The sequence below is a fragment of the Salvia miltiorrhiza genome, chromosome 1 (assembly GCF_028751815.1).
Source record: "Salvia miltiorrhiza cultivar Shanhuang (shh) chromosome 1, IMPLAD_Smil_shh, whole genome shotgun sequence".
NCBI lineage: Eukaryota > Viridiplantae > Streptophyta > Magnoliopsida > Lamiales > Lamiaceae > Salvia > Salvia miltiorrhiza.
This window is the reverse complement of record NC_080387.1, coordinates 52,486,653-52,511,334: the sequence shown is the minus strand read 5'-3', so window position 1 is coordinate 52,511,334 and position 24,682 is coordinate 52,486,653. Positions and strand designations below refer to the sequence as shown.

The 24,682-nt window shown below is 34.2% G+C and overlaps 2 protein-coding genes across 3 annotated transcripts; one reads left to right on the top strand and one right to left on the bottom strand.

Moving 5' to 3' along the window:
* The first annotated feature begins 4,672 nt into the window (after positions 1-4,672).
* On the top strand, positions 4,673-6,266 carry LOC130993108 (uncharacterized). Its single transcript, XM_057917857.1, has 3 exons — positions 4,673-5,067; positions 5,141-5,330; positions 5,654-6,266. Exons 1-3 carry the CDS (start codon positions 4,909-4,911, stop codon positions 6,094-6,096), a joined length of 792 nt encoding a protein of 263 aa, XP_057773840.1. The 5' UTR covers positions 4,673-4,908; the 3' UTR covers positions 6,097-6,266.
* Positions 6,267-16,472: 10,206 nt separating this feature from the next.
* LOC130992298 (vacuolar protein sorting-associated protein 45 homolog) lies at positions 16,473-21,775 on the bottom strand. 2 transcript variants are annotated; one of them, XM_057916877.1, is made up of 13 exons: positions 21,420-21,775; positions 20,777-20,978; positions 20,497-20,576; positions 20,046-20,273; positions 19,726-19,851; positions 19,558-19,638; positions 19,321-19,462; positions 19,018-19,196; positions 18,169-18,324; positions 17,600-17,707; positions 17,397-17,518; positions 16,921-17,052; positions 16,473-16,846 (listed from the first exon to the last, which is right to left on the bottom strand). In XM_057916877.1, exons 1-13 carry the CDS (start codon positions 21,507-21,509, stop codon positions 16,786-16,788), a joined length of 1,707 nt encoding a protein of 568 aa, XP_057772860.1. In that variant the 5' UTR covers positions 21,510-21,775; the 3' UTR covers positions 16,473-16,785. The 2 variants fall into 2 exon arrangements, with proteins under 2 accessions (XP_057772860.1, XP_057772853.1); XM_057916870.1 differs by having other exon boundaries at positions 16,473-17,052; positions 21,420-21,755.
* Between the last annotated feature and the right edge of the window lie 2,907 nt (positions 21,776-24,682).

Sequence of the window (24,682 nt, the reverse complement as noted above, 5' to 3'; positions counted from 1 at the left end):
TATTTAAATAAAAAATATATACTCACACTTTAATCTTATAGATGATTCGAATGTTCGAATTTGTTAATTGAAGGAGAAACATCTTTATCAAGAGAATGCGCATTATCGTCTTATTCATTGATAAACACATATAAAATTTTAATATTCTTTTTCGTATCTCAAGAGTCGAGATCCAATTTATTAAGGTATTTTAAGCTACTAGAAAAAATAGGAAGGTATATAATTTTTTCTCCTTTCCTGACCAAAAAAAAAAAAGAAAAAATAGGAAGGTATATGAAATTTCATTTGCCCATCACAGAATAATAGTCTAGTCATACAAAAGGAAAACACAGCATCTATTAATAAAGCTTCTATTGAAATAAAATTAGAACAAGTAAAAGATGAAAACGAAAGCACTAAGGATATTAACACGCAACTACGTCTAGCACACAAAATTAATGAAAAATAGAAATAAAAAGGACGACTCGAATCATCAAATAATTTAATATCAAACTTAAACTTTAATAATTAAAATTAGTACGTGATTTATATAACAAGTCTAAGGTTTCTGGGACTTTTTTCTTTATCAAGGGAGGGGGAATAAGGATTGAACATTTATCACTTACTAATATATAGATAGTTTATTTAAATAAATTTTATTGCACGCTTGTCTCCGTACATGATGTCAAAGTGTATGACGGATAAAATCATGAAAGACACGAATTATATTTAGAACATTCAAAATAAATCTTAGTATTTTTTTTTCAAAAGGATAAATAATTATATCAAATTAATGTTGTAATGAACTTATTTTCAAAATAAGAATAAATTTGTAAATCCTTCAAAATATATGTAATTTTTTTTTTTTGGAATCCACGAAATATATGTAATTAAGTTGAAGTGGATAAGAGTTAAGAACAAGTGAGTGGGAGGAAATTGTGTAGAAATTTTCACCAACTTGCACACGCTTTCATTCAATGACCATAAAAGTCTTGGAAGCATAAATTGAAGCATAAGATAAGCAATTAAAGATGCCATATTTTCCCATCCAAAGGGAAATGCTTAACTAATAAATAATTTATACCTAATCGGTGAAGTAGCTTAATTTATCGATCAAGAATTATGATCGCATCAACATTCTTTAGTAAGAATGTACTCCGGCAGTCTCATTTAACATGGTCTCTTTGCTATTTTCAATTATTTTTATTATAAATGGTCCATTCAAAAAAAATTCCTTTATCTTAAAAAAAAAAAACTTCTTTATTCTTTAATTATTTTTCTTCTTAATAACTGTGCCCAAAAATAAGGAATCATACTTAATGGAACAGAGGGAATAATTTGTAAACACCTATATGAGCATCGCTAAGTACATCAACGTACCTTTTTTTTTCTTCCTTTTTTTATACCTTAGAGATTTTGATCATAGGCATAAACATCAAATTTACAAACTGGAGTATATGATTAATTTCCATCTTAATATCAACTAAAGGAACAACAACAACAACAATAACAATAACACTAAGGACCAGTTTGATAGCTAGTTGAAATAAAGATGGATAAATAAAACCTAATTAAAATATTATAAATTCGGCAATATTAGTAATGTATTTTAGTGTTTGATAGATCAAGATTAAAATCTTGATAACATGAATGAGTTGTTTGATAGTTTAAATTAAATTTTAGATTAAATAGTAAAATTACTATTTTAACCTTATATTAAATTAATTAAAATTTTAAATTAAAAAATGAAACACTGTTTTGTTGGGTCTTCATCTCCAACCTCCCCCTCCACCTAATCGGCGCCGCTTCCCTCTCTCCAACGCGGCTCGCCCCACCGCCAAAAGAATCGACACAACGCTGCCTCCCTTCTTCCAGTGCATAGCGCCGCCTCCCCCCAACCCCCTTCGAAAAAATCACGTTTCCTGTCTAATGCCTCCCATCCCCAACAATCCACCTAATCGGCGCCGCCTCCCTCTCTCCAGAGCCGCCCGCCCCACCGCCAAAAGAATCTGCACAACGCCGTCTCCCTCCCTCCAGCGCGTAGCGCCGCCTCTCCCCCAACCCCCTTCAAAAAATTTACGTTTCCCGTCTAACGCCTCCCATCCCCAACAACCCCACCGGCTCAGCGCCACCTACCTCTTTCCCTCCAACGCCGCCTCACCCCTCTCCATCCCCAAATTCATGTCTCCCGTCTTCACAAGAAAACCACCATCACTGCCCCAATTATCGATCTCAATATGACGAGAATCAATTCTATCAATCAACTCCCCACAAACCAAATTCATGAAACCAATTCACAAATTTTCATGAATTTTTTGTTATTTGGGTAGTGTAGAAAATAGGATGACGATAAAAGAATAATGCAGAACCGAGGCGAGATTAAATCTCTCTCCGTAAGGCAAAATTACTTCCGCTCTTGTGCTTGCGGATCTATAGTAATTGCCCCCAAGATACAACGGTATAGGGTCGATAGACGATTCCTTAGCACTAGGAGATCGTTATCCGGTCGAACGGCTCGATACTCGGGACTTGAGTATGAACACTAACTAGTATGATAGGAGAGGATGTGAATGGAATGATTTTAACCACATCCTGGAGGGCCTATTTATAGTATGTAGAGGGGTGCGGTGGAAGGGTGCGTCTGTTGGGAGAAGGCCTTGACCGAACCATCACAGCCATTCGGTCAAGGGGTGCCATGACCGAACCATTGCAATGGTTCGGCCCAAGCAGCCGCCCAGCCCTGCCACGTCACCCGGACCTTATCCGCCATGTCATGGAACCGCCTGTACCACGTCAGCATCCGCCCACCCTGCCACGTCACCGAACCGCCGAGCCATGTTGCCACGTCACCCGTGCCACCGTTTCATTTGTCAAAACTAAAGGCTCCTCAATGCTCCTCGCGACGACGCGAAGTGCAAAGTGCGCCTACAAAGCGCCCATTGCGACAAGTGCGACGTGCTCGTGCTCGGCCTCGGCCTCGGACTCGGAAGGTGCTTCGCACCTTCCTCGTAGGAATTGAGTTTTAGCCTTAAAAGGCTAAGTCAAAACCCACTTGGGTGCACCATAGGTCCACCATAGAGGAGCACACTTGATTGTTCCTTTATGGTGGAGAGCACTTTATAAATAGCTTTCAACTTCTTTATTTTTCCAATGTGGGATGACACTCCACATTTCCATCTTCAATGGCTATTTTTGGGCATTAATTACTCATTCAATTCTTAATAGATTTGAACAAGTAAATATACCAAATTAATCTACTCAAAATGTAGATTCCAAATATACCATTTAATTCCATTAATTACAAAGTAATTATGGACTAATAAAGCCATTTATTCCAACATTTTTTTTAATCAATTCACGAATATTCACAAAACCAATTCTTGATTTCTTTGTGGGCATTTTTGCGGTGGGGGTGGAGGTTTGTGGCAGCGACGACGACTCTACTTTAATTTCCAGCGAAATCTGTGGCTGGTATCACCGCCTTCTCGAATCCCAACGAAGGCGGTCGTGATTCTGATAAGCAAAGAGTCGCCGCCTCACTTCTAGTACCTTACCTTCAAGATTTATGTTGGGTTACTGGTGTAGGAGGCCATGGTTATTTTTGTCTTTCAAAATTTAATCTATAACACTATTGAAGTATATAAACGGTAACTGGGGGTGGGGGAGAGTTGTATTTTCTAAGGTGAATAGTATTTTTGGAACGGGCTTGGCCTTTAATACGGGCCTGGAATATTATTTGTCAAGCCTATCAAACATAGAGAAATTGGGAGAAATATAATGTATCTCACTTAATAATCCCAATCAAACATTGCCTAACAATAACAATAACATCAACAATAATAATAATAAATTATTATGATAATCATTATTATTATTTAATTTGTATATTATAATAATGATCACAACTTCTAATGTATTGTAGAAAAATGATGATATAGACGACATGATGTTCAGTAATACAACACATTAATTTATTTGTATATTCGATTATACTATAATTGTTTGAATTCAAGATAAGTACTAGTATATGTGGAGAAATCTACTCGCTAAAGTAAATTGGTGATTGTACCTACAGTCTACAGAGAGAGTAATGACCCTGGCCAATCAGATCGCGATAAAATCAATCATTCTATATACCAAATGTAGAAATATATTTTGATCATTACTGAAGCTGACATGAATCATCTTTTTATATTTTAAAATAAAAGATAAATACAATTAATTATCATATATTCTCTCCGTACCATTTCAAACGACCTAATTTTTATTTTGAATTGTCCCACTTCAAATGACTCAACCCAAATTTAAAAATAAAATTAAGTATTTAATACTACTTTTTTGATTGTTCTATCACCACTTTATACTCTTATCACACATTTCTTAATCTCTGTGTCCAATTTTTTTGGGTTATTTAAAGCGGGACGAAGGGAGTAATAAATTCATTTCTTCACTCACAATATATTCAACTATTTTTATTAAAACTCGTGTCATCACCTATTAAGAGGACTATTTTTATGGACATAAGGATTGTTATGTTATAATGAATGAATTAAATTATTAAATTTACAATCAAATTTTATAAATTAAATTAAATAGTAATAAGATAAATAAAAATATAACTCACGACATCGGTGATATTTAAACCAACAAACTCTTATAAAAGAAAGATACAGTACATCGTTACATCACAATAATTTTATTTACATTTTCAGATTCTTTTCCTGGAAACATTCATACTTTTTATGCCTTGATTATCTATATATTTTATTCAATTCTAAATTAATTTATCCGTTTGCGTGTGCTACCACTGCAAAAATAAAAAACAAGATTTGAGAATGCTATCTATATATACACACACATCAGACACTTTAGCTGTTGTCCGAATCTCCAAACATCTAAAAAGAAAAAAAAATTGAAAATAAGAAAAAGATGAGCTACATGAGTATCTCAGAAGATGAGAAACTTTCCCAGATCACCAAAGATTTTGGGTCAGATTCTTGCTTTTTCCATCTTGAGTTGGGCTCAGATTCTTGCCTTCCATCACAGCCTCTTCAACTTTATGATAATCCCACACATTTCTCTCTCCAAGTATACTCTCTCTCTGTGTTTTCATATACAATTAATAATCTTAATTTAGCTGACTGTGTATTTAATTTTGCAGGAGATCATGGAAGAAACCCCAGAAGCGGAGGCTGAGATTTATGGCAAAATCTTGTTCTACTTGAGATCAATGAAATCCATGGAGAAATTTAACACACTTAAGAAATGGATTGTTTACAAGTTGAACATGGATAACTATGAAGCCCATCTTTGCCAAACATCATGGTCTACCCCTTTTGGTCCACCTTCAGGTGCACAAAACACACACACTTATATATATATATATATGTGTAAATATCTCACACACACACTTTTATATATATATATATATGGGGGCAGACACAGAAAAAACACAATTTTTTTCTTGATTTTGGAGCATTCATATTTTAAAATGACTTTTTTCATTATTTGATTTGATGATAGTGAGCTATTTTAAAGCGAATTTAATGATAAACAAAATCTTTTTGTTTGGTGGTAAGCCCCTAGCCTTCTTAATTGTAGATGTCAATTTTTCTTGAAATTTTTTGTATGTATATTTTGTACAATTTCTTGAAATGAGCTTCTCTATTTTCAGGGCTACGTGAGTTTAGGGGTGAATATGACTTTGTAGAGGTGATGATGAGAGAGAAAGAAGGAGATGATGAGAGAGATAGGAAGACGAAGAAGATGAGAGTGATAGTTGACATAGACTTCAGGACTCAGTTTGAGCTGGCAAGGCCAACACCAAACTATCAAGAGCTGACAAATGCACTGCCATTGATATTTGTGGGGAGTGAGGAGAAGTTGGAGAAGCTGATTCCTTTGATTTGCTCTGCTGCCAAACTCTCCCTTAGAGAGAGAGGGCTCCACATCCCTCCTTGGAGGAAGGCTACCTACATCCATTCCAAATGGCTCTCTTCCAACTGCAAAAGAGTTTCATTTTCTCATAAGGTGCTGTTTGGCCACCAGCATTCAGTAACTGGGAATATTGGGTGTTTTCAAAATTTTGTTGCAGCTCAGAAAATGGGGCAGTTTTGATTGATCAAGAATATTAATTAATTAATTATATGAAGTTTTTTGTTTTGTAGAGGTTTTTGATGAGGATCAACTGAGTTTTTAGTTTAGGTTGATTTCTTCTATGTTTGGAGTTGGTTTAGTTTTTGGAGGTTTCTTGTTGAATTAATGGACTTCTACTTACAAAGGCTCAATGAAGTTTCTTTCAGATGGTAATGTAATTAATATTATATATATGTCTTAATTTGATTTAATCTTAATGTATTTTTTTTATATTTTCGTGATGGGAAATATTGAACCATAATGTTTAGGTATCAAGGTCATCTACACCAAGACTAGTATCGATGTGAAGTGTGTGTGCGTGTTTATGTGCACATTATAGGATGAATATGTGCACATTATTCTGATTTGATATTATTTTTCATTTTGATACTTATTAGAAGAATTATCAAATTTATACATGGAATTAATTAATGTTCATTGTAGTCATAAAAGATGGCCACAAATGATATTGAAAGACATTCAAGTGATAAGCCTCTCTGTAGAAAGAGTGAAATTGGGTTCACTAATGCGTAGTTATTACCTATCTGGTTCGGAGTTGAGTTTTTGCAATAGCCAATTTTCTATATATATAATTGAGTTAAATTTAATTTCGTACCTATTTAATTAAAATAGTAAAAAAAAATATTTTTAGAATATTATATTTAGAAAATAAAATTCAATAAATTACTTATATTTTTATATAAAATAGCTCTAATAAGGATAGTAGCATTAAAATGAAGATGAAACCATCTGATAGTTTGAGGCTTATCAAATAAATGACTAAGATCTTGACAAAACATTTTTATCTAATGATTATTATTATCTATTTAAAATTTCCACCAAAATATATAGATATTTTTCTTTCAAATTTTCTATTAGTCTTGAAAGGGTTTTTGGAACTTTTAATTATTTCTTACTGATTTGGATTTCACAACATATTTTTTTGAGGCGTTAATTGACCGTAAATCCACAAATTATTAGTGAATTTTGGTATTTTTTCAACTATATAAAGTTGTGATATAAATATACTGAATTTTAATTTCGTCCAAATCAAAACCATACATGACAAAATTAAAGATGACGTTATATTAAAAATAACTTATACAAAATTTATACTGAAATATATATAGTACTGCTGAAATAAAAAACTTATTAAAAAAAGGAGAAAAAAAAAACATGAACAAAAAATCCATGAGAGAACAGGCGCAAACAAGGGGACGGGTCGCGAAGGATCCGTGTAAAAAACAAAATCATACGAAAAATACCCGTAAGAGAACACGGGTAACCGAAAAACGAACGAAACCAAGACTATGAGGAAAAATCTAAAGGGTCGTCCTCATCCAAAGAGTCTTCGTCGTCCAACATATCACCCCATCTTTTCTTAGGTCGAGCAACAACGGGAAAAGAATTAATCACAAAATTCTACAGAATTGCACCTCCAACCTGAGCCTGGTGCACTTTATTCAAAAACTCCACCGGCAAAGTGTCGGTAACTGCGCCCTGCAAAGCAGCCCCAGCAGCACGCGTAGTTTTTTGGATCTTACAATCCGAAGACATCTTGATCATATTCCGGAGACGGTGTTTAATAGTGGAATCAGAAATCCTCCCCTTCTTTGTAGTACCCTTCGGACGCCCTCGACCGCGAGCAGGAGGATCCACCGCATTTTCTAGCGTCACACCAGAACTGCTATTAGCCTAACTATCAATCTCTGCCGAGACCGAAGCTGGGAACAACCCATCCGATGACTTTCGATCAACCGATTGCGGATCATGCTCTGGTTCAATTCTCTCCACCATATCGGCCTTCTCCTTCACCTCTTCTTTTGTGATGTGAACCTCTTCGTTCACTTTAGAATTCTTGTCAAGAAGGTCCGGCCCTGTGAGGCCGTCCTTTTCTGAATATCCATTCCCCGCCCTTGGGCTCCTCTCACGTGGGCTTTCACTCGGAGGGTTGCTCTGCGTAGTATTAACCTCAACAGCGTCATCCTCCTGCAGCTGGGCATCCTCCCTCTCGTCAACTCCAAGGCCTGTGAAAGTGTTTTGATAATTACATATCTAATAAGCATCAAAATGACTTATTGGAAAATCATTAATCGGAGAACCATTATCGATTTTTCTTTAAAAATAAAAAATAAAAGTAAATTGAAGAGTTTAATTATGTATTAGCACAACATTTAAATTTACTGAAATTGAATACATTTTATTTTGAAAAAACTATGAAAATGTGATAAATTATATCAATAGAAAAAATTATAACAAACAAATATCTGTATAATCTAGAGTAAACGAAATGAATAAAAAAAATTAGAAATAGAAAATTATATCCATAAATAGTAAGGTGACTTTTGGTGGAAAAATATAACTTACTATTTTTGAAAGTGGTTGTGCTTCTATATATATATATATATATATATAATATAGAAAATTATCTATATAGTTTCTAAATATTACAATAAAAAAATATTTTTAAAAATAGTAAAATGATTTTGACGGAAAAATATAACTTACTATTTATATTAATGATTGAACTTATATATATATATATAGATGTCACATATTAATGTGGTATGCATGGTCGCATAACGTAGTTAAAGATTGAGATGTAATCGTCCTTTTGTATGACTTCTCCAAATAAAAAATACACAAACTAGTAATTAAGACTTTTAGCATTGTCCTTTTGCACGATTAATTCTCCGAATAAAAGTACTGTATACTATTTATTTCGATATACGATTAATTAATTCAAGTAATATACTCCCTCCGTTTTACAAAACATGACACAGTTTCCTTTTTGGTCTGTCCTACGAAGCATGACACGTTTCTAAAAATAGCAAAAATTTTACCATTTGTTCATATTTTCACTTTTCCACCTACCACACTTAACATACAAAATATCAATTTCTTAATTCTCGTGCCGAAAAAAAGTGTGTCATTCTTCATGTGACGGAGGGAGTATTCAAATCATCAATTTCAATTGCGAGCGATTCTTAAACTCTGATATCGTAACGTTTAAAACATTAAAAAAATGTTGAAACTGCTACAAATCAAAATATAAAATTATGAACGAAACATTCGTAAGTGAACTAATCAGAAATTACGATATATTCCGAAACTAACCCTAGATTTATCCAATAAACGAGTTACTTGGAAGTCAAGATAGAATATCCAATAAGTTTATATTTGTCTATAGTTGTGTGCAAGCAAAAGTCACTTTGCAGGGTTTTTCCAACACTCAAATTTTTTTTGAAAAAAAAAAGTAATTGTGAAAGCTTGCACATTGTGATTAGCTTGTCGTATTATTTTTCGTTAATTTAATAGTTTTCTTTTAATTTCTTACGTTATTTATTTATATAATAGCACGTCATGGACTCATGGTTAGTACAAAGTTACTTTTTTATAGTTTTTAGATAGATGAAATTTTAATTTTTAAGAATCCAATATATTATAATCTCCAAAGATACTTTGTAAAATATAAAGTATTTAAATAACCAGTTTAGCATAATTAATACTCCATGATTGGCTTTTTTCTAAAAAAAAATTCAACAAACTGACTGGGATAAATTATTCATCTCAATCTTAGTCAAAAAAAATTTGAGGCGCAATTGTTTTGTTTTTTATTAATTGAGAATTTCAGATAGTTGTAGTGTGTGTGCTGAGTCATCTAATGTCTAATGATAGTGAGTTGGTGAGTTTTGGATATCACAATCAAATTTTTATATTGCCAAATTACAATTTGAAATTTTGAATATATTTGACGTGCCCTATAAAATATTGTATTAATCAAATCTATTTCTACCAATAGCTATTTGCGAAAATTGAAAGTAGATACATATGTATAGTATAGTAAGGCATATACGTATAATTTTCTTATATTTTAAATACAGATTACAAAAAATTAAAATTGAAAGGTTATACAAAAAAAAAAAAAAAAAAGAAAAAAACGGTAACAGATACTCCTCCTATTCATTTTATTAGTAGTTGTAGGCTTTTTAATTGTTTACATTTTATAAGTCGTTTTGACTTTGTAAACCAAATTTGCCCCTATTTATTTAACTCTTTCATTAATTGTTCAATGTAAATTGATTTCTATATTATCCTTTATTTTCATTAACTGAGGTTAATTTGGGTATATTTTTTATTTATAATATTTGTGCCCAAACTTAGGAAGACTTATAATTTGAATAGGAGGGAGTACTTCTTGCACAACACGACTATTTAGTGAGATATATAGCTAGGGACAAAAGACTTTGACAATCTGAACACGAAATTAAGACTACTATTGAAAATTAATAGTATCACTTAATCATTCCCAACTTATAGTTGTAAAAAAAAAACATTCTCAACTTATATATTTATTATCTTCTATTTTGGCCTTATCTAATTAGGGACCACTACAATTGAAAATTAATAGTATAACTTAATCACTCCCAGCTTATATATTTATTATCATCTACTTTGGCTTTATCTAATTAGGGACCACAACAAAAGTCCAACATTTTCGTTGTTAGCTTTTGGTTGTTAACTTTGTATGATTTTAGACTGCGTTTATTTTTATGGATAAATTTATTCATGAAAAATAATGAATGATAAAAATTTATTCCTTTAAATGTCTTCTTTCTTTTTCAACATCTGATACAAAAGAGATGCTCATAATTTTTTCTTCCTTATTTTCACTTCAAGGATGTATAATATTATCACACCAAAAATGGAGGGATAATATTATCCATCCTTGAAGTGAAAATAAAGAAGGAAAAATAATGAGCATCTCTTTTGTGTCAAATGTTGGAAAAGGAAGAAGATATTTAAAGGTATAAATTTTTATCATCCATTATTTTCCATGGATAAATTTATCCATCAAAGTAAACGCAACTTTAAAAGATAATTGCAATAAACAAAAAGATAAAACGTTGGATTAAAGGTGGCACTTTCGTCGCATCACTCTGAGTTACTACTCCCTCCGTTCTCTTCAACTGGCCATATTACTTGTCCCACACTTGCCATTTTACTTGTCCCACTTCAATTGGCACTTTCGTCGCACACTTGCCATTTTACTTGTCCCACTTCAATTGGCATATTCCCAAAATAGTCTTTTATTTTATTTTGAGATGTTCTAAAAAGATAATCTATTTTTTTAATTAATGTTATATAAAAATATTATTTTACTATATAAACCTTATTTAATTTCATTTAAATGTGAAAATAATGTGTAAACATAATAAATAAGAGCATAAAAAATAAAAACACAATTTATGAGTTGATTAATAAAGAAGATTAAATACATTTTCTTAATATGTGTGAAAATGGAAAGCAGACTAAATTGGCGGGACGAAAGGAGTATCAAACTTGAATTTAATTTTATTTATTTTGCATTTAATATTTCCTCAATCTATTAAAAGCGGGGTGTGATTTAAAGGGATCAAATCTATATATCTATATATATACTCTCTCCGTCCCACTATTGAAGACACACTTATTGGGTTGTCCCAATAATAAAGACACACGTTCAAATAATAAAATAATTAGGATTTAAGATACACTAATTAAATACACCTTAATTAAAGTATAAATAAGAAACAAAAAAACCCTAAAGGTCTTTTCTATCTCTCAACCTCTCCGCCTCTCTCACTCTCTCGAAAGTTCTCTCTACTCTCTTGGCCTCTCCGCCTCTCTCACTCTCTGAATCGATCGTCTCCGGAACCCTGAAAATTCGCCGCCCTCAGCCAATTATACAGCTACACCTCTCCATCCGTGCCGCCCTCCTCCGAGACCCTAAGATTCCACCGCCCTCAGCCTCCAACCCTAATTCCCCTTTTCCCTCTCTCTGGAACCCTAGATCTACGCGTTTATGGCCGATAAATTGGGTTGGTCGGCGTATTTGAACTCCGAATTCGTCCCCGATTCAGAGGACGAAGAATTCTTTGATACCTTACCTCTGTTGCCGTCGCCGCCGTCTGGTTATTTCTATGAGGGGAGCGGCGGATTTCAGGGTTCCGAGAAGTTCGTCGGTGGTGCTTTCATGGAGGATTCGAGGGTTCCAAGGAGTCCGACCTGCCGGCCCATCTATCGCCGCCCCTCTACCGCGATGAAGGCGGAAGAGTCGGAGCTAGACTCTCTCCTATGCACGAAGAGCTGGGACGACGTCGTGCGCGAGCGGGAAGAGGTTGTCGGCGACGACTGGTGGCTCCGGTGCTCCCCTTTGTTGCGAAGGATGGTAGAGACCATGTTTCCGGCTCTAAAAGGGTGAGATTGTTCTTATTGTTGCGATATCTGTGTTCCTCTGTGTCTAGCATCAGTACAGTGTGGTAGATGGAATTTGATATGCTGAAATGATGAATAAATGCTCGTTTGTTTAATTTGATGTGTCCCTTAAATTTGGCTTGATGGTTGTGAATTGGTTCTTTCTTGTGACTAATTGTGTGTGATTGAATATGGTGTGTGTCATGTTGGTATGAGGGGTGTGGCCCTCTATGCTCTTGATACTTCTATTAAATTGTTGTTGGTATGAGGGGTGTGTCCCTCTGTGAACTGTTTGTTTTTTTAAACTTGGAAATTTCCAGGATGTGTTCTTTTCTAAATAAGGAGCTTTCAAATCCATAAAATGAAAAAGATTTACATTAACACTTTACAAAATGTGAGCATTTAACAAAAACTAGCCTCTTTCAGTTGGTGTCTCCAACCAAAACAAAAAAGAATTCTAAAAACAGCCAACTAAATGGAGGCATCCTCAATCAACAGTCTTCATTGCTGCAAATGCATTAGGCTCTAATCCCAACTGCATTTTCAGTTGGTCTATGCCTCATTTTTCAAGCAAATATCCAATGCACTCTTCCACAAGGTCTTTTGACACTTCTAATGCCATTGGAAGTGCACCCAGTCTTGCAAGCATTCCCTTCTTCATGTGTGGGAGCTTGTAACAATTATGCTCTCTTACTTTCAAAATTTCAGTTAAACACTCATGTAGGCTTAAGAATACACAGCTTAAAGTACTAGGACTTAGCTCTTCATACGATTTCTGAACTGTCTTCACTAGCTCCCATTCATTTGTGCAAACTGATTGTACTTGCAAGCCTTGAATAGACCTAAACCAACCCAAGTTATTGATGTTGGTGTCTGGGCTATTTGGAGGTTGATGAAGAATCTTGATATCAAAACCATTTGCTGTTGTTGCAGCTCTGAAATCTGGATCACTGTCTTTTATATGTGGCCTAGCATTATCTTGCTGTATGTATATAGTTTTGCTTGCAAATTGGGGCCATTTGGCCATAATTGCTGGAATTAGTTGTTTATATAGCCAAGAAACTGAAATTAAACATTCTTACATGTGAAATTAAGCTTCATATGAGCTCAACAAAATAAAACCAACTAAATTAGAAGTACAATGCATACATAGCTCGTCTGTTTTTCATACCTTGTAGATAAAACAGTCCTTCATCACTTGTTTAGTGATGGACTGAATTAGTTTCTCTTCCATTGTTCCAGCCTCCTTGTTCTTGCTTGTTCTTTTGGCTGGTACCATCTCAGTGAAAGGGAAAATCCCATCTTCATTAAATAAAGGCCTACACGCTGCACATAGGAACATAACCTTTTTAATGAACTTCTTACTTTTGCATGTGCGATGTGGATCTATTTATGCTGGAGTCAAGTAAAATTTGTAGTTTGATTTGGTGATGTAGAACTACTTCTCATCAATATGCACTACATTGTGCATATTCTTGAACTTTAGGACATTGCATATCCTATCATACACAATGTGTTCGAGAGAGAACCGAAGCCTCAATAACTTGTTGGGAGTTGTCAAATCTGGTCGGATGGCACTTGAATGAGCTCTGATCAGCCCCTTTGAGATCCATCTACCCACTGTACACTTTGAGCAGTTTATGCCGGTTGCTAGCCTTATGGTCCATCTTTTGTGCAACTCCAAACTTGATATGAGTTCTAAATCAATGTGCACTCTTTTTCTTCTAACCTTGTTGATTTTTTTTTCTTTGAACTGTTATTAATTGACCTTGTGCTTGTTCCTCTTTTGCAGCCTTCCATAAACGTGCAATGGAGCTCCTACAACATCCCCATTTTGCCATGGCAGCCTTATGCGTCCCATAATGGAGTTTCCCATCAGTAGAGTTTTTAAGAAGAAACAAGGCAATAGCTTGTCTTTCTTCACTAGTTAGATCTTTCCTTCTAGTCATCTTTTTTTTTTCCTTTTTTTTTGGTGGGAAGAGTTTTTTGAGCTCTGAAAATGTGTGAAATTGTTGCAGAAATTTTTGTGAAAGTAGTGTGGCAAATACCCCTTTTATAGGGTTGTAAACAGAATTTCAAATGGGAAGTGAAACTGATGCAGCGCCATTTTTTTTGTGGGAAATGAAATTTGTTTATTTCAATTCAGTTTTGAGTGGAATGGGAAATTTTGATGCATCACCAATTTTTTTGAGTTTTGATGAAATTTTGATGCAGCGCCAATTTTGAATGGAATAGGAATTCTGAAATTTTGAGTTTTAGTTTGCATTGATAATAGTGAGAACGAAAAAAAGGATTAAATGGGAATTCAGAAAAAAAAAAATTAAAATTCCAAAATTTAATTATTTAAAATTTTAAATTTGAAGTCAAAACTTAAAATAAAGGTCAACACATTCATTAAACTTCAACTAATCAAATACACGAATAGGGGTGAACCACAATACTTTAACACCTAAACTACCTCTCCTTAATCTCTGTGCCCAAATGAAGTGTGTCTTTATTATTGGGACGGAGGGAGTATATAAAAGCTCAACCACTTACATAAATGGTAAGTTATGTTCTCCCGCCAAAATAACTTTACTATTTTTAGAAATAATTTTTGTTATCTATTCTTAATTTCGTCTACTTCAAATTATATAAATATTTTTTTGTTGTAATTTTTCATATTACCCAATTAAAGTATTAGTTATTTTTTTCTTTTAAATATTTTATATTTGTTAGTCATACGGATAAAATGTAAATAATCTGTTCAATAAATATTTATAATATTATTAAAATATTTATATTAATACGATTTTTATGATTAAAAATATACTCTAAGATATTTTTTTTGAATGAAATATATAATACACATTTTTGTATAAAATAATAACACATGTTATGTAAATATAAATAATATATTTAGTAAATGTTGGTATTAGAGATGCAACAAATAGTGGTGATAATGATGGTTATGCATCTATCGATCTTCTTAGTGATATATTATTATCATCCGATGTTCTAATAAAAGACATCATTTCAAATACTTACTCATCCTACTCTAACAACGTCAACAAATTTTTTTATTTAAAAGAACGAGTAATGATTGTTCATACTCATATATTGCACAACATGAAATTTTTAACATTCATATAATATTATTAAATAATTAAATTTTAAATATAAAAAAACTGTAAAATAATTTATTATTAAAAAAATAATATTTCTCGTAGATCGCACGGGAGCAAAACTAGTTTTAATAAAAGTTGAGATATGTGAATAAAATAGAGAGAGACCCATAAAAAATAATTTTTGTTAACTAATAATTAATTTATGAAGTAATTTTTTTATAAATACTCCATCCGTCCACGAAAGAACTTCATATCTTTTCTTTTCGGGACGTCCACAAAAAAACTTCCTACTTATTTTTTGATTATACCCCACTACTTATAATTATTCTTACTTTTCACTTTTCACTTTTCACAACTCTCAATATTAATTATAACACATTTTCACAACTCTCAATACACTCAACAATATTTTTTCTTAAAACTCGTAACATTCCCTCTTAGAAAGTTCTTTCATGGACGAAGAGAGTATTAAATATAAATAAAGTTGAAAATAACAACGATGTAGAAGAAAAAAGAAAATGAAGCCAACGACGTCGTTCAAAATCTGAAAATAACTTGGAACTGTCAAATACTTAAAAAGTAACTGCAAAGTAAATTTGGCATGATGAGGAGGAAGATAATCATCTGTACTGACAAAATTGTCCATTAAAGGAAATACGAATATTACTATAAATTGCATGTCGTAGGCTCGTAGCATTCTACATAAGATTTATTGTCAGTAATATTCAGCTGCATTCATTTTTTTCGAAATAATCAATCAAATACTAGTCAATTTCACCGCTTGTCACTGTTAAATCACGATGACTTATGACATTTTTGTTTTTTTTTTTCCGAATTATTATTACTATTTTTTACGACAATACCAAAGTTTAAATGTTGAAACATTTCTTAGAATATGATTAAACATTGATATTTTCTCAATTAAAAACTGGTGATACTTTCTAAAGCATACCACCACACAAGAGTCGCAGGCGCAGCTTCACAAATACTCATTTCACTACAAATGAATTCCTATTGCATCAAAAAAACTTTGTTGTATAAACAAGAAGCAATTAGTTGTACAATTACAAATAAGTACATAAGCAGCGTTGTACAGGACAACAAAAATTACTCCAATCTTCCTCTTTGTGTAGCAGCGTTTTCTTCCACAACAAACTCAGTATTTTTTTCTTCATAATTCAAAAAATTCTAAGTCGCCAAAATTGGTTGGCTACTGCCATCTTCAATCATCAAAGCTTCAGATCAAGAAAAATCACCAGTTGATGAAGAATGGAGAAATCCTACATACAGGTAATTTACATCCCCTCGTGTGAGGCATCACAACATTTCATATCAAATTTGTGCTTGTCCTGATGATCCTTTGCGCTTCTTCAAGGTCTCTCAGAAACCTATGTAGCAGTCGCGATGATTTAGGCAGTCCTTGAAGTGGAAATATTTGGATTTTAAATGTAGCCAAACATACCTCTTTGAATTGAGGATTGCAGAACCACCAAGGATGAAACGAATTCCAGAATTCGTAGCGTTTTGGAGGGAAACCACACGTGCCTCCTCATAAGTAGACCCGCCCACAATGAAAATGATCACATCCTGTGGCCTGTCAAAGAGACATATGCGAAGATGAACGACAGATAGACGCTGTAAATCCAATGATGTGGCACTTATCGGTACGAATGAGATCTCGTGCAATGGCTCCACAAACAAGAAGCCAAATTACTAGTTGAATTCCTACTAACAACTGAGTAGTTTTAAACAGAGGTGTGTGAAATAAATGCATACTGTTAACTGTCATTTTGCCAAGAGGAAATTATACGGTTAACTGTGGCTGATTGAAGTTTCTCGCATCTGAGTAGTTTTAAACAGAGGTATGTGAAATAAATGTATAAGCAAAACCAAGTAAGCGCAGATCTAATTCTAATAAGAAACACTTCAAAATCCTACCTAGCTTGTTGGAAATGATTTCCAATATAAGGGTAGTCCACATCTCTCATACGCCCTTTAATTATGCTCTCCATCGTTTGAGATAGAAGGGGCTGATGCTGAGTGTACACATTCTCCACTCCCTGAGAAAGCGCGGATATTCATTTTCAAAATCTAGTGACTTGGTGGTTTAATCAAAATTAGATGCAAGTTTATGGGCATACTTTGAGGCCACGAGCCATGTTAAGAGCGTAATTGAGCAGATCTCTGTTCCCATAAAGATCCCCAGTTCGCCTATCAACCCCAGCTTGCTTCAGTAGGAACTGCACAAGCTGTCAATCGAAGATTGCAAATGTCATACATACTGTAGCATCATTGGGCAGAAAGGAGCCCCTGAGAGGTGATAGATTCACAAATAGGAAAAAAAAAGATAGGAAACTTCCATAAGTAAAAACAAGGTAAAATGCTATCCTCTTTGGGTTTTATGTTCAGTCCTGAGACTATGATAGAGTAGATATGCAAATTGGATACGACGAAGCAGCATCAGGGCATCTTAAAGAAATGCTTTCCACAGAATAAAATCAATAACTAATACTGACATGTGAAATGCATATGTGGGGCCATAGGAAATCTCACCACAATAAACATATCGTCTACCGTAACAACGACTTCAGTATTACAAAGTCCAAAATATCATGCCCGTGAGAAGCAGAGGTGGAATAATAGTTTAATAAATTGAGCAGACAATTAGTTACAAATGTGAAACACAATTCCGGGGTTGGAAAAGACATACCCCTGGTTTATACTTTGGAGAATGGGATGCCAATTTATTGAATAATTGCATCAGCTGGACAGGACTTTCTTTCTCATACCGCAAGGCATACAGCATGACTAAGCGCAGTCGGTCAATATCTGAGACATTTTCATTATTTAACAGGTTTGTAACAGCCTGCATAGGAGCACACAGTATAAGAGAGATAAACGACACTTCTTTAATTGAAACAGATTAAAAGAAATCCAACGATATCCAAGGGATGGTATCTCAAGCATCTTAATGCAGAACTTCAGATCTAGACTCGCGAAAAAAATAACTTCATGAAGAAAAACATTCATGCTTTGGCTAGTTTTGTGTGACTTCTAATTATAACTTTATAATTCCTAAGCTTTATAAGAAATATAGATTTTGATATCACTTGAACTAAAGCAATACTGATCTTTCTTGTGTTCCATTGTCCAACTTATAAAAAAGGGGCAGGCTAATAGAATCAATACCAAAGTTACAAATGACTCCAACCGATACCATTATTTCTTAATGCAGTAATCCAAATACTCATCCATCACCAAATAATAACATCAAAACATGTCCATTACAGATTACTACTCCAAAATTAGTGAGCTGCAGCATCTCTACAAATTAGTGACTTAATTCTATTTAAATACTCTTTACTCACCCACCTTCCATTCTAATTTTTATGCCTATATCGGGCATGCTTAGTCACCTATAAGATTATGTCCTTTCATTAAACATGTACCGATGAAAAACAGGAGAAGAGCTATTGAAACAAGCATCTCAAATTTCAGGACCACTGGGAAATTACTTAGAAGAAAATCTATACTGAATACTTGAAAAACACCAAGGTACCTCAAATGCTGCCCCTTGACCACCATTGCAAGCTAAATCTTGTTCTGTTTGTGAGACTAACATTAGTTTCCGCTCTTCAACAATCCTACTCATTTCGGTAACCAATGTCACATGCTTGGAAACATTGCCATGCATTTTTCTGTATTCTGGGTAGTTGTCAACAAATTTAGCCATGTCCTCTGCAAAATAAATATTTTGTCAACATGTCTGGGATCATCATCTGTGGCACAAAACGTTGCAGATACAGAAAGGAGAAGATATTCTAGAGTATCGTCTAAAAAAGACACATGACTGAAGACGAACCTATAGTTTGTATATTCTGATTACTTTTTGCAATTTGTTGGAAATCATCCACCAATTTTTTTATATTCATCCCAATATCTCCAAAATTCTCGTGCATGTTGGATTTGAAAAAGGGGTCTTGCTCAGAAGACAGTACAACCTCCTGAGAGCGTGAAAAGTAAATTGGAGCTATAAATTTCCTCATGCAAATGGAAATGACAAAGCAAAGAGTAATGTTACATTGAAAAGAATAACAACCTTGTGGTCCTTTGATGCCTTGCCAATGTTTCTGAGATCTACAGTATTGTCTTGAATACCTATCAATTCATGAACCATTGCCTACAGATAACAATAGCAAATTAATTGTCGTATTCAGCAAGTATATATGTAAAACAACACCAATCTCCATTTTGAGAAGCCAATAACCTGATATGTCCATTGATTAAGAAGGGGAGTCACAGGGTCATCTCGCCTATCAAGAATAAGCAACAATGGAGAAACCTCTGAACGTCGAAAATCAAAAAGACCACTCTCCTGCTGATACATCAGCTTCTGCAGAAACAACAGTTAAGCTAACATCAGTGCTATAGTACCTTCCTTAAGCATTCAGAACAACAGAGTAAGTGACTCCAGTGAGCATGCTTTTTTACTCTAGGAATCTTTTGATCATCAGAGTTAGGTTTTGTTGAAGGAACACAGCAACAGTTATAAATTTTATTGAATAAGCCCAATAGCAGGTATCTCACCAGTGCTTCTTGTGCTATCCTTTTAGCTATATCAGATGTCCGTGAATAACGAATAACCGGTCTACGTTTTAGAGCCAGGAAGATGGCAGCAATCCCATCAATAACTTGGTCACAGAAGTGCTGTAAACCTGATGGATCCACCACGGCTGGAAGCATATACATATGATTTGATGGGATATTTAGGGAGAAGTGATGGGAATCAAGTGCAACAAAGTCTGCATAGAACTCCTGCATACCAAAGAAATAGACATAGGCCAGTGTTCAACTTCATGAATCAAACCAAATGGATTGACCAGTTACGATTAAAAGTAAAGTTCTAAAAATTTCCAGTTTACTTGGCAATGTAGACCAATTGAAAACACTAAGTTTCTAAACAACGATAATATAAACAAAATTAGTTAACCCTCAAAAGGTAAATGTGAAAGAGCCACTTCTACAAAATTTGAAGTACCTGCACTTGTTGAACTATTTCATGCTCATCTGCATCTGCTAAATTGTGCAGCTGAGTGTCTTTCAACATATTCGAGAAAACTGTAACAACATGACCAGGCAGTACGGACTTCAGTCACTCATTCACAAATCACAATACATTCTACTAAAAATAAGATCCCACCAACTACTCATAAGCAGCTTGTGGAGTAAAATCTGAATAAAATTCTGACAGCAAATTAACAAATCTTTTCCTACTCCTTGGTGATGACTAATGTGCGATGCAGATAAATGATACTCACAGAGGTGATACTCTCCAAACCGAGGATGATTCAGCTGACGTCTCACAAGAACAACATTCTCAGATGTTGGACGGAGAAAATAAACAGCTTTCAGGTGCGACATGGGTTCTTTCGACATCGAAATGGAATCTACAAGTTCCACCAAAAATACTTCTTTCTGAAGCAGCTCCGATTGTGAATATACAACACTCACGACACTAACCTGCAGCCAATTTCAAGATTCAGCTTGAAAGAATAAGTGGACATTCTAAGACTCCAAAATTGTTCCACTTTTTGGAATATACATTGGCACAACGAACCTTCAACCCAAAATTTAACTATCACACTGAATTCTGATAAACCCTCCCTATTTTTACTCTATTTATAATTATTGTTAAACAACTTGAGCTCATTTAGCCCACTATTCATGACATTATAGTTTAGTGATCTCGTTCCCATTCATACAACGATAGAAATCCATATGTTCAGTTCGAATCATGACAATACGTACTTACTAAGTTACCGAAATTTACTTCCAACATCAAAAGTTCCATAATAAAGACGCTCAATCAATTAAGAACCACAACAGAAAAATGAAATAAAAAATACCTAATCGTGATTGAAAATTCAACAACAAAAATTACAAAAGAGCATGAGAAATCACCGTTTGAGAGTCGAGGATGAGAACTTTCATGCCGGAAATGTCATGTAACATTCGATTTATGTAATCCCGTACGACCGTAATCAGAACCATTTTTCTTTTTTTTTTTCTTTTCCAGCAATACAGTTGGGATTATCGATCTGATCAGTTTGTTTGCCCAATCTTTGATTGGGGTTTAAGAATTGCAGAAGAAGAAAAATTAAGAGAGGTAGTCGAAGGAGGTAGATCAAGGCGAAGAGAAACGGGGAGGAAATTGTCGTGTACGCCGTCGTTTGGTCAGCTGGTAGCTCGGACCGGGTTCTTATGATTAAAAACCAAGTGGCCAAAATTGAAAGATAATTCTTGATATCTAATTCTTTGAGATAAAAAGACCAAATACAACTCCAAGGTTGTCTTTTATGGAGGCAAAAATAATTCTATGATAATGTTCGTATTTATAATTCTAAGGTGTCGATTAGCGTGTAAATAAATCCAGCTACACAACGGAGATCAATATTTCGTTCAATTTTTTTTTGTGGGGCCTACTCAACGTCTTCTGTCTTCATTTCTCTTATCCGATAGATCACAGCGCCCCTTGCTGTCGTCATGCCTCCCTCATCTCATTCCGCGACCACCGACACGAGCATGCTCAAGTCAGCTGCCACCGTTCGTGTATCAAGTGACGACGTCGCCTCTGAAAACCCTAGTTATCCAATTCCCTCGCACTCCTCTTCGAATTGCACAACACTAGCCATGGCTGTCGGCCTCATCAATACTTTCATTCTCCGTGTGACAGATAGACAACAGCCGCAAGCTATAGCCGACGATAACAACCACAACTTTCTTGTCGCCTCTTTCTTCCCCAATGCAGTCGTCCCCGCTCTGAGCACCACCACTGGCAACGACCTTCACTCCCTCTTATCTCGAAACAGGACGCACACACACAAACATAGACCTTGTGCCGCCCACACTCACGATGAACACCTATTCCGGCGCTTTCTCCTTCCTTGGCAACGGCAGCCGCTGCGACATCCCTGATCTCTAAATTAGACAGCGACGACAAGATCTCCCCCAACCGCCTCTGCTTTCTTATCTCTCGCGCCTCTCACATTCTCCCCCTCATTACCTTTAAATCTCTAGATCCCTAAATTTCGGCCTCCACCTCTCCTCGATTTTCGACGAGCAACAATGACCAACAGGTCGCCGTCGTCAACGCTCGGCTTCACCTCTCCTCTAACTCAGTCAAACGGCAGCAACAAGGCCACCGCCGATGTCTGTCAATTCATAGTCCTCGAGGCACCCTCTTTCTCTTGCTTCAACCTATAGCAGCAACTGCTTGCTGCTACCATCAGCTCAGACTCAACCCAAGGTTAAAAGGACATCAACAACCCACTCAAACACACAACAAGTTCAAATTTACAAAAAACATCTGAATGATGTTAACGTCCGTTAAATAGCTGGATGAATTGCAAACTAATCGACATCCTAGGGTGTTAAATGCGACAAACATTGTCGTATGGTATTTTTTGCCCTAAAGTATTTTTTGCCCTAAAGTATTTTTTGCCCTAAAGGAGACAACCTTCAATTTTTGTCATAACGGAGACAACCTTGGGGTTGTATATGGTATTTAACCTAAAAATAATTATGTCATGTTTATTCATGTTACTTGGCACATATATACTTACCACTTACCACTCACCAATAGCACCATTAATCAAATATTTTTTTTATTAAAATTGAAACCCAACTAAATAACGAAACATTATTATTCAATATTATAAAATTAAACTTAATCAATTGGGCAATTAATATTTATGAAAACAAGTCCTACGCTTTTTTTTGGCAAATCGGGTTTTGAAAACTTTATTTGTAAAATTTGAATTTACACAAAATGATTGGATAAATATTATTTAAATATGCACTCAATAAATATATTAAACTATATGCAAATAGATGATTTTGTACATTGTTGACTTGAGTTTTATGTTGAACTACAAATTTATGAAAAGTGAGAAGAAATTAGGTTAAGAACTAAGAAATTGTATGTGGATGAAACTAGCTAGGAGAGAAAGATAACATTTCTTTGTGCAATTTCTTATTGTGAGATGATGTGTTTAAATTTGATTTTATGGGACTATTTATAACCTATTGTTAAAATACAAGACCAAGGCCCATTTAGTTTATATATTGGCATAAATAGAAGCCCAATGATTAGGAAATTAGCATTAGCAACAAAAAATTTAATTTATTGTTAAGATTGTAAATGAATCAAATTATGCTAGATAAAGAGACGGAAAAACCCAACCACGAAAAAAGTAGCATTAGGAAACCACAATTTTATTTGTCGTTATGACTTTAAATTAACTAAGCTAAGCTAGTTACTAAAATAATCAAGCTTGAGCTTGCTTGAGCTTGACGGTTGTTGCCTCGTATTGTTTTTTTTTTAATCTTTCGTTAGCTTGTGACGAGTTGAATTATTGATTCAATTTAAAAATATAAAATTATTATTTAAATATAATTTTTATCTTAATACTATATTTAATAATAATTGTATTAAATACTTAACTAACTTTATTTGTATGAGAAAAATAATATATTATGTTATTCTAAGGATAAATATCATATTAAACCTCAAACTGTACCCACGACTTTATCAAAAATATCCTGAATTATAAGAAATATTTTTAAACCCCCCAAATTATTATGTTTGTATATAAAATGTCCTATATCCATTTTTCGTTGTCAACAGATGACGTTTGAGATAGTCCACGCTGCGCGTGCGGGGGGTGTATTGAAGTGTCCCACATTGGATTGGAGATAGTGGCATGAGCCACTTTATATGGTGAGACAACCCTCTCCCTTATAAAGCCTTTTAAGGGAGGAATGGGCCCAATATCCATTTCTAACATGGCATAAAATGTCGTCGTTTTTTGTCATATCATTTAAAAAAAACTTAAATTCACGCTCGAAAAGCTGACTTTCAACACGATTTGAATCAACTAACGTGACACAAAACAACGTCATTTTGCGCCATGTCATTTAAAACAATAAAATATAAATTATATGGTGACATTCGGAGAGTCACATCATGATTATGGGGACCGAAAAATAGACGCACGATATTTTTGATATATATATAATAGTTTGGGGGTTTTAAAAATATTTCTTATAATTTAGGAGATCATTGATAAAGCGAATATAGTTTGGGGTTTAATATGATATACCCTATTATTAATAAAATAATACTATATTTATAAAAAAATAATTAATATTTTAAAGATAAATAG

Coding starts and splice junctions, on each gene's coding strand:
- LOC130993108 (XM_057917857.1), top strand. CDS start 4,909: ATGAGCTACATGAGTATCTCAGAAGATGAGAAACTTTCCCAGATCACC. Junction 5,068..5,140: donor CCACACATTTCTCTCTCCAA/GTATACTCTCTC, acceptor TTAATTTTGCAG/GAGATCATGGAAGAAACCCC. Junction 5,331..5,653: donor CCCTTTTGGTCCACCTTCAG/GTGCACAAAACA, acceptor CTCTATTTTCAG/GGCTACGTGAGTTTAGGGGT.
- LOC130992298 (XM_057916870.1), bottom strand. CDS start 21,509: ATGGTTCTGATTACGGTCGTACGGGATTACATAAATCGAATGTTACAT. Junction 19,639..19,725: donor TTAATCAATGGACATATCAG/GTTATTGGCTTC, acceptor TGTTATCTGTAG/GCAATGGTTCATGAATTGAT. Junction 17,053..17,396: donor AATCATTTCCAACAAGCTAG/GTAGGATTTTGA, acceptor TCTCTTTGACAG/GCCACAGGATGTGATCATTT.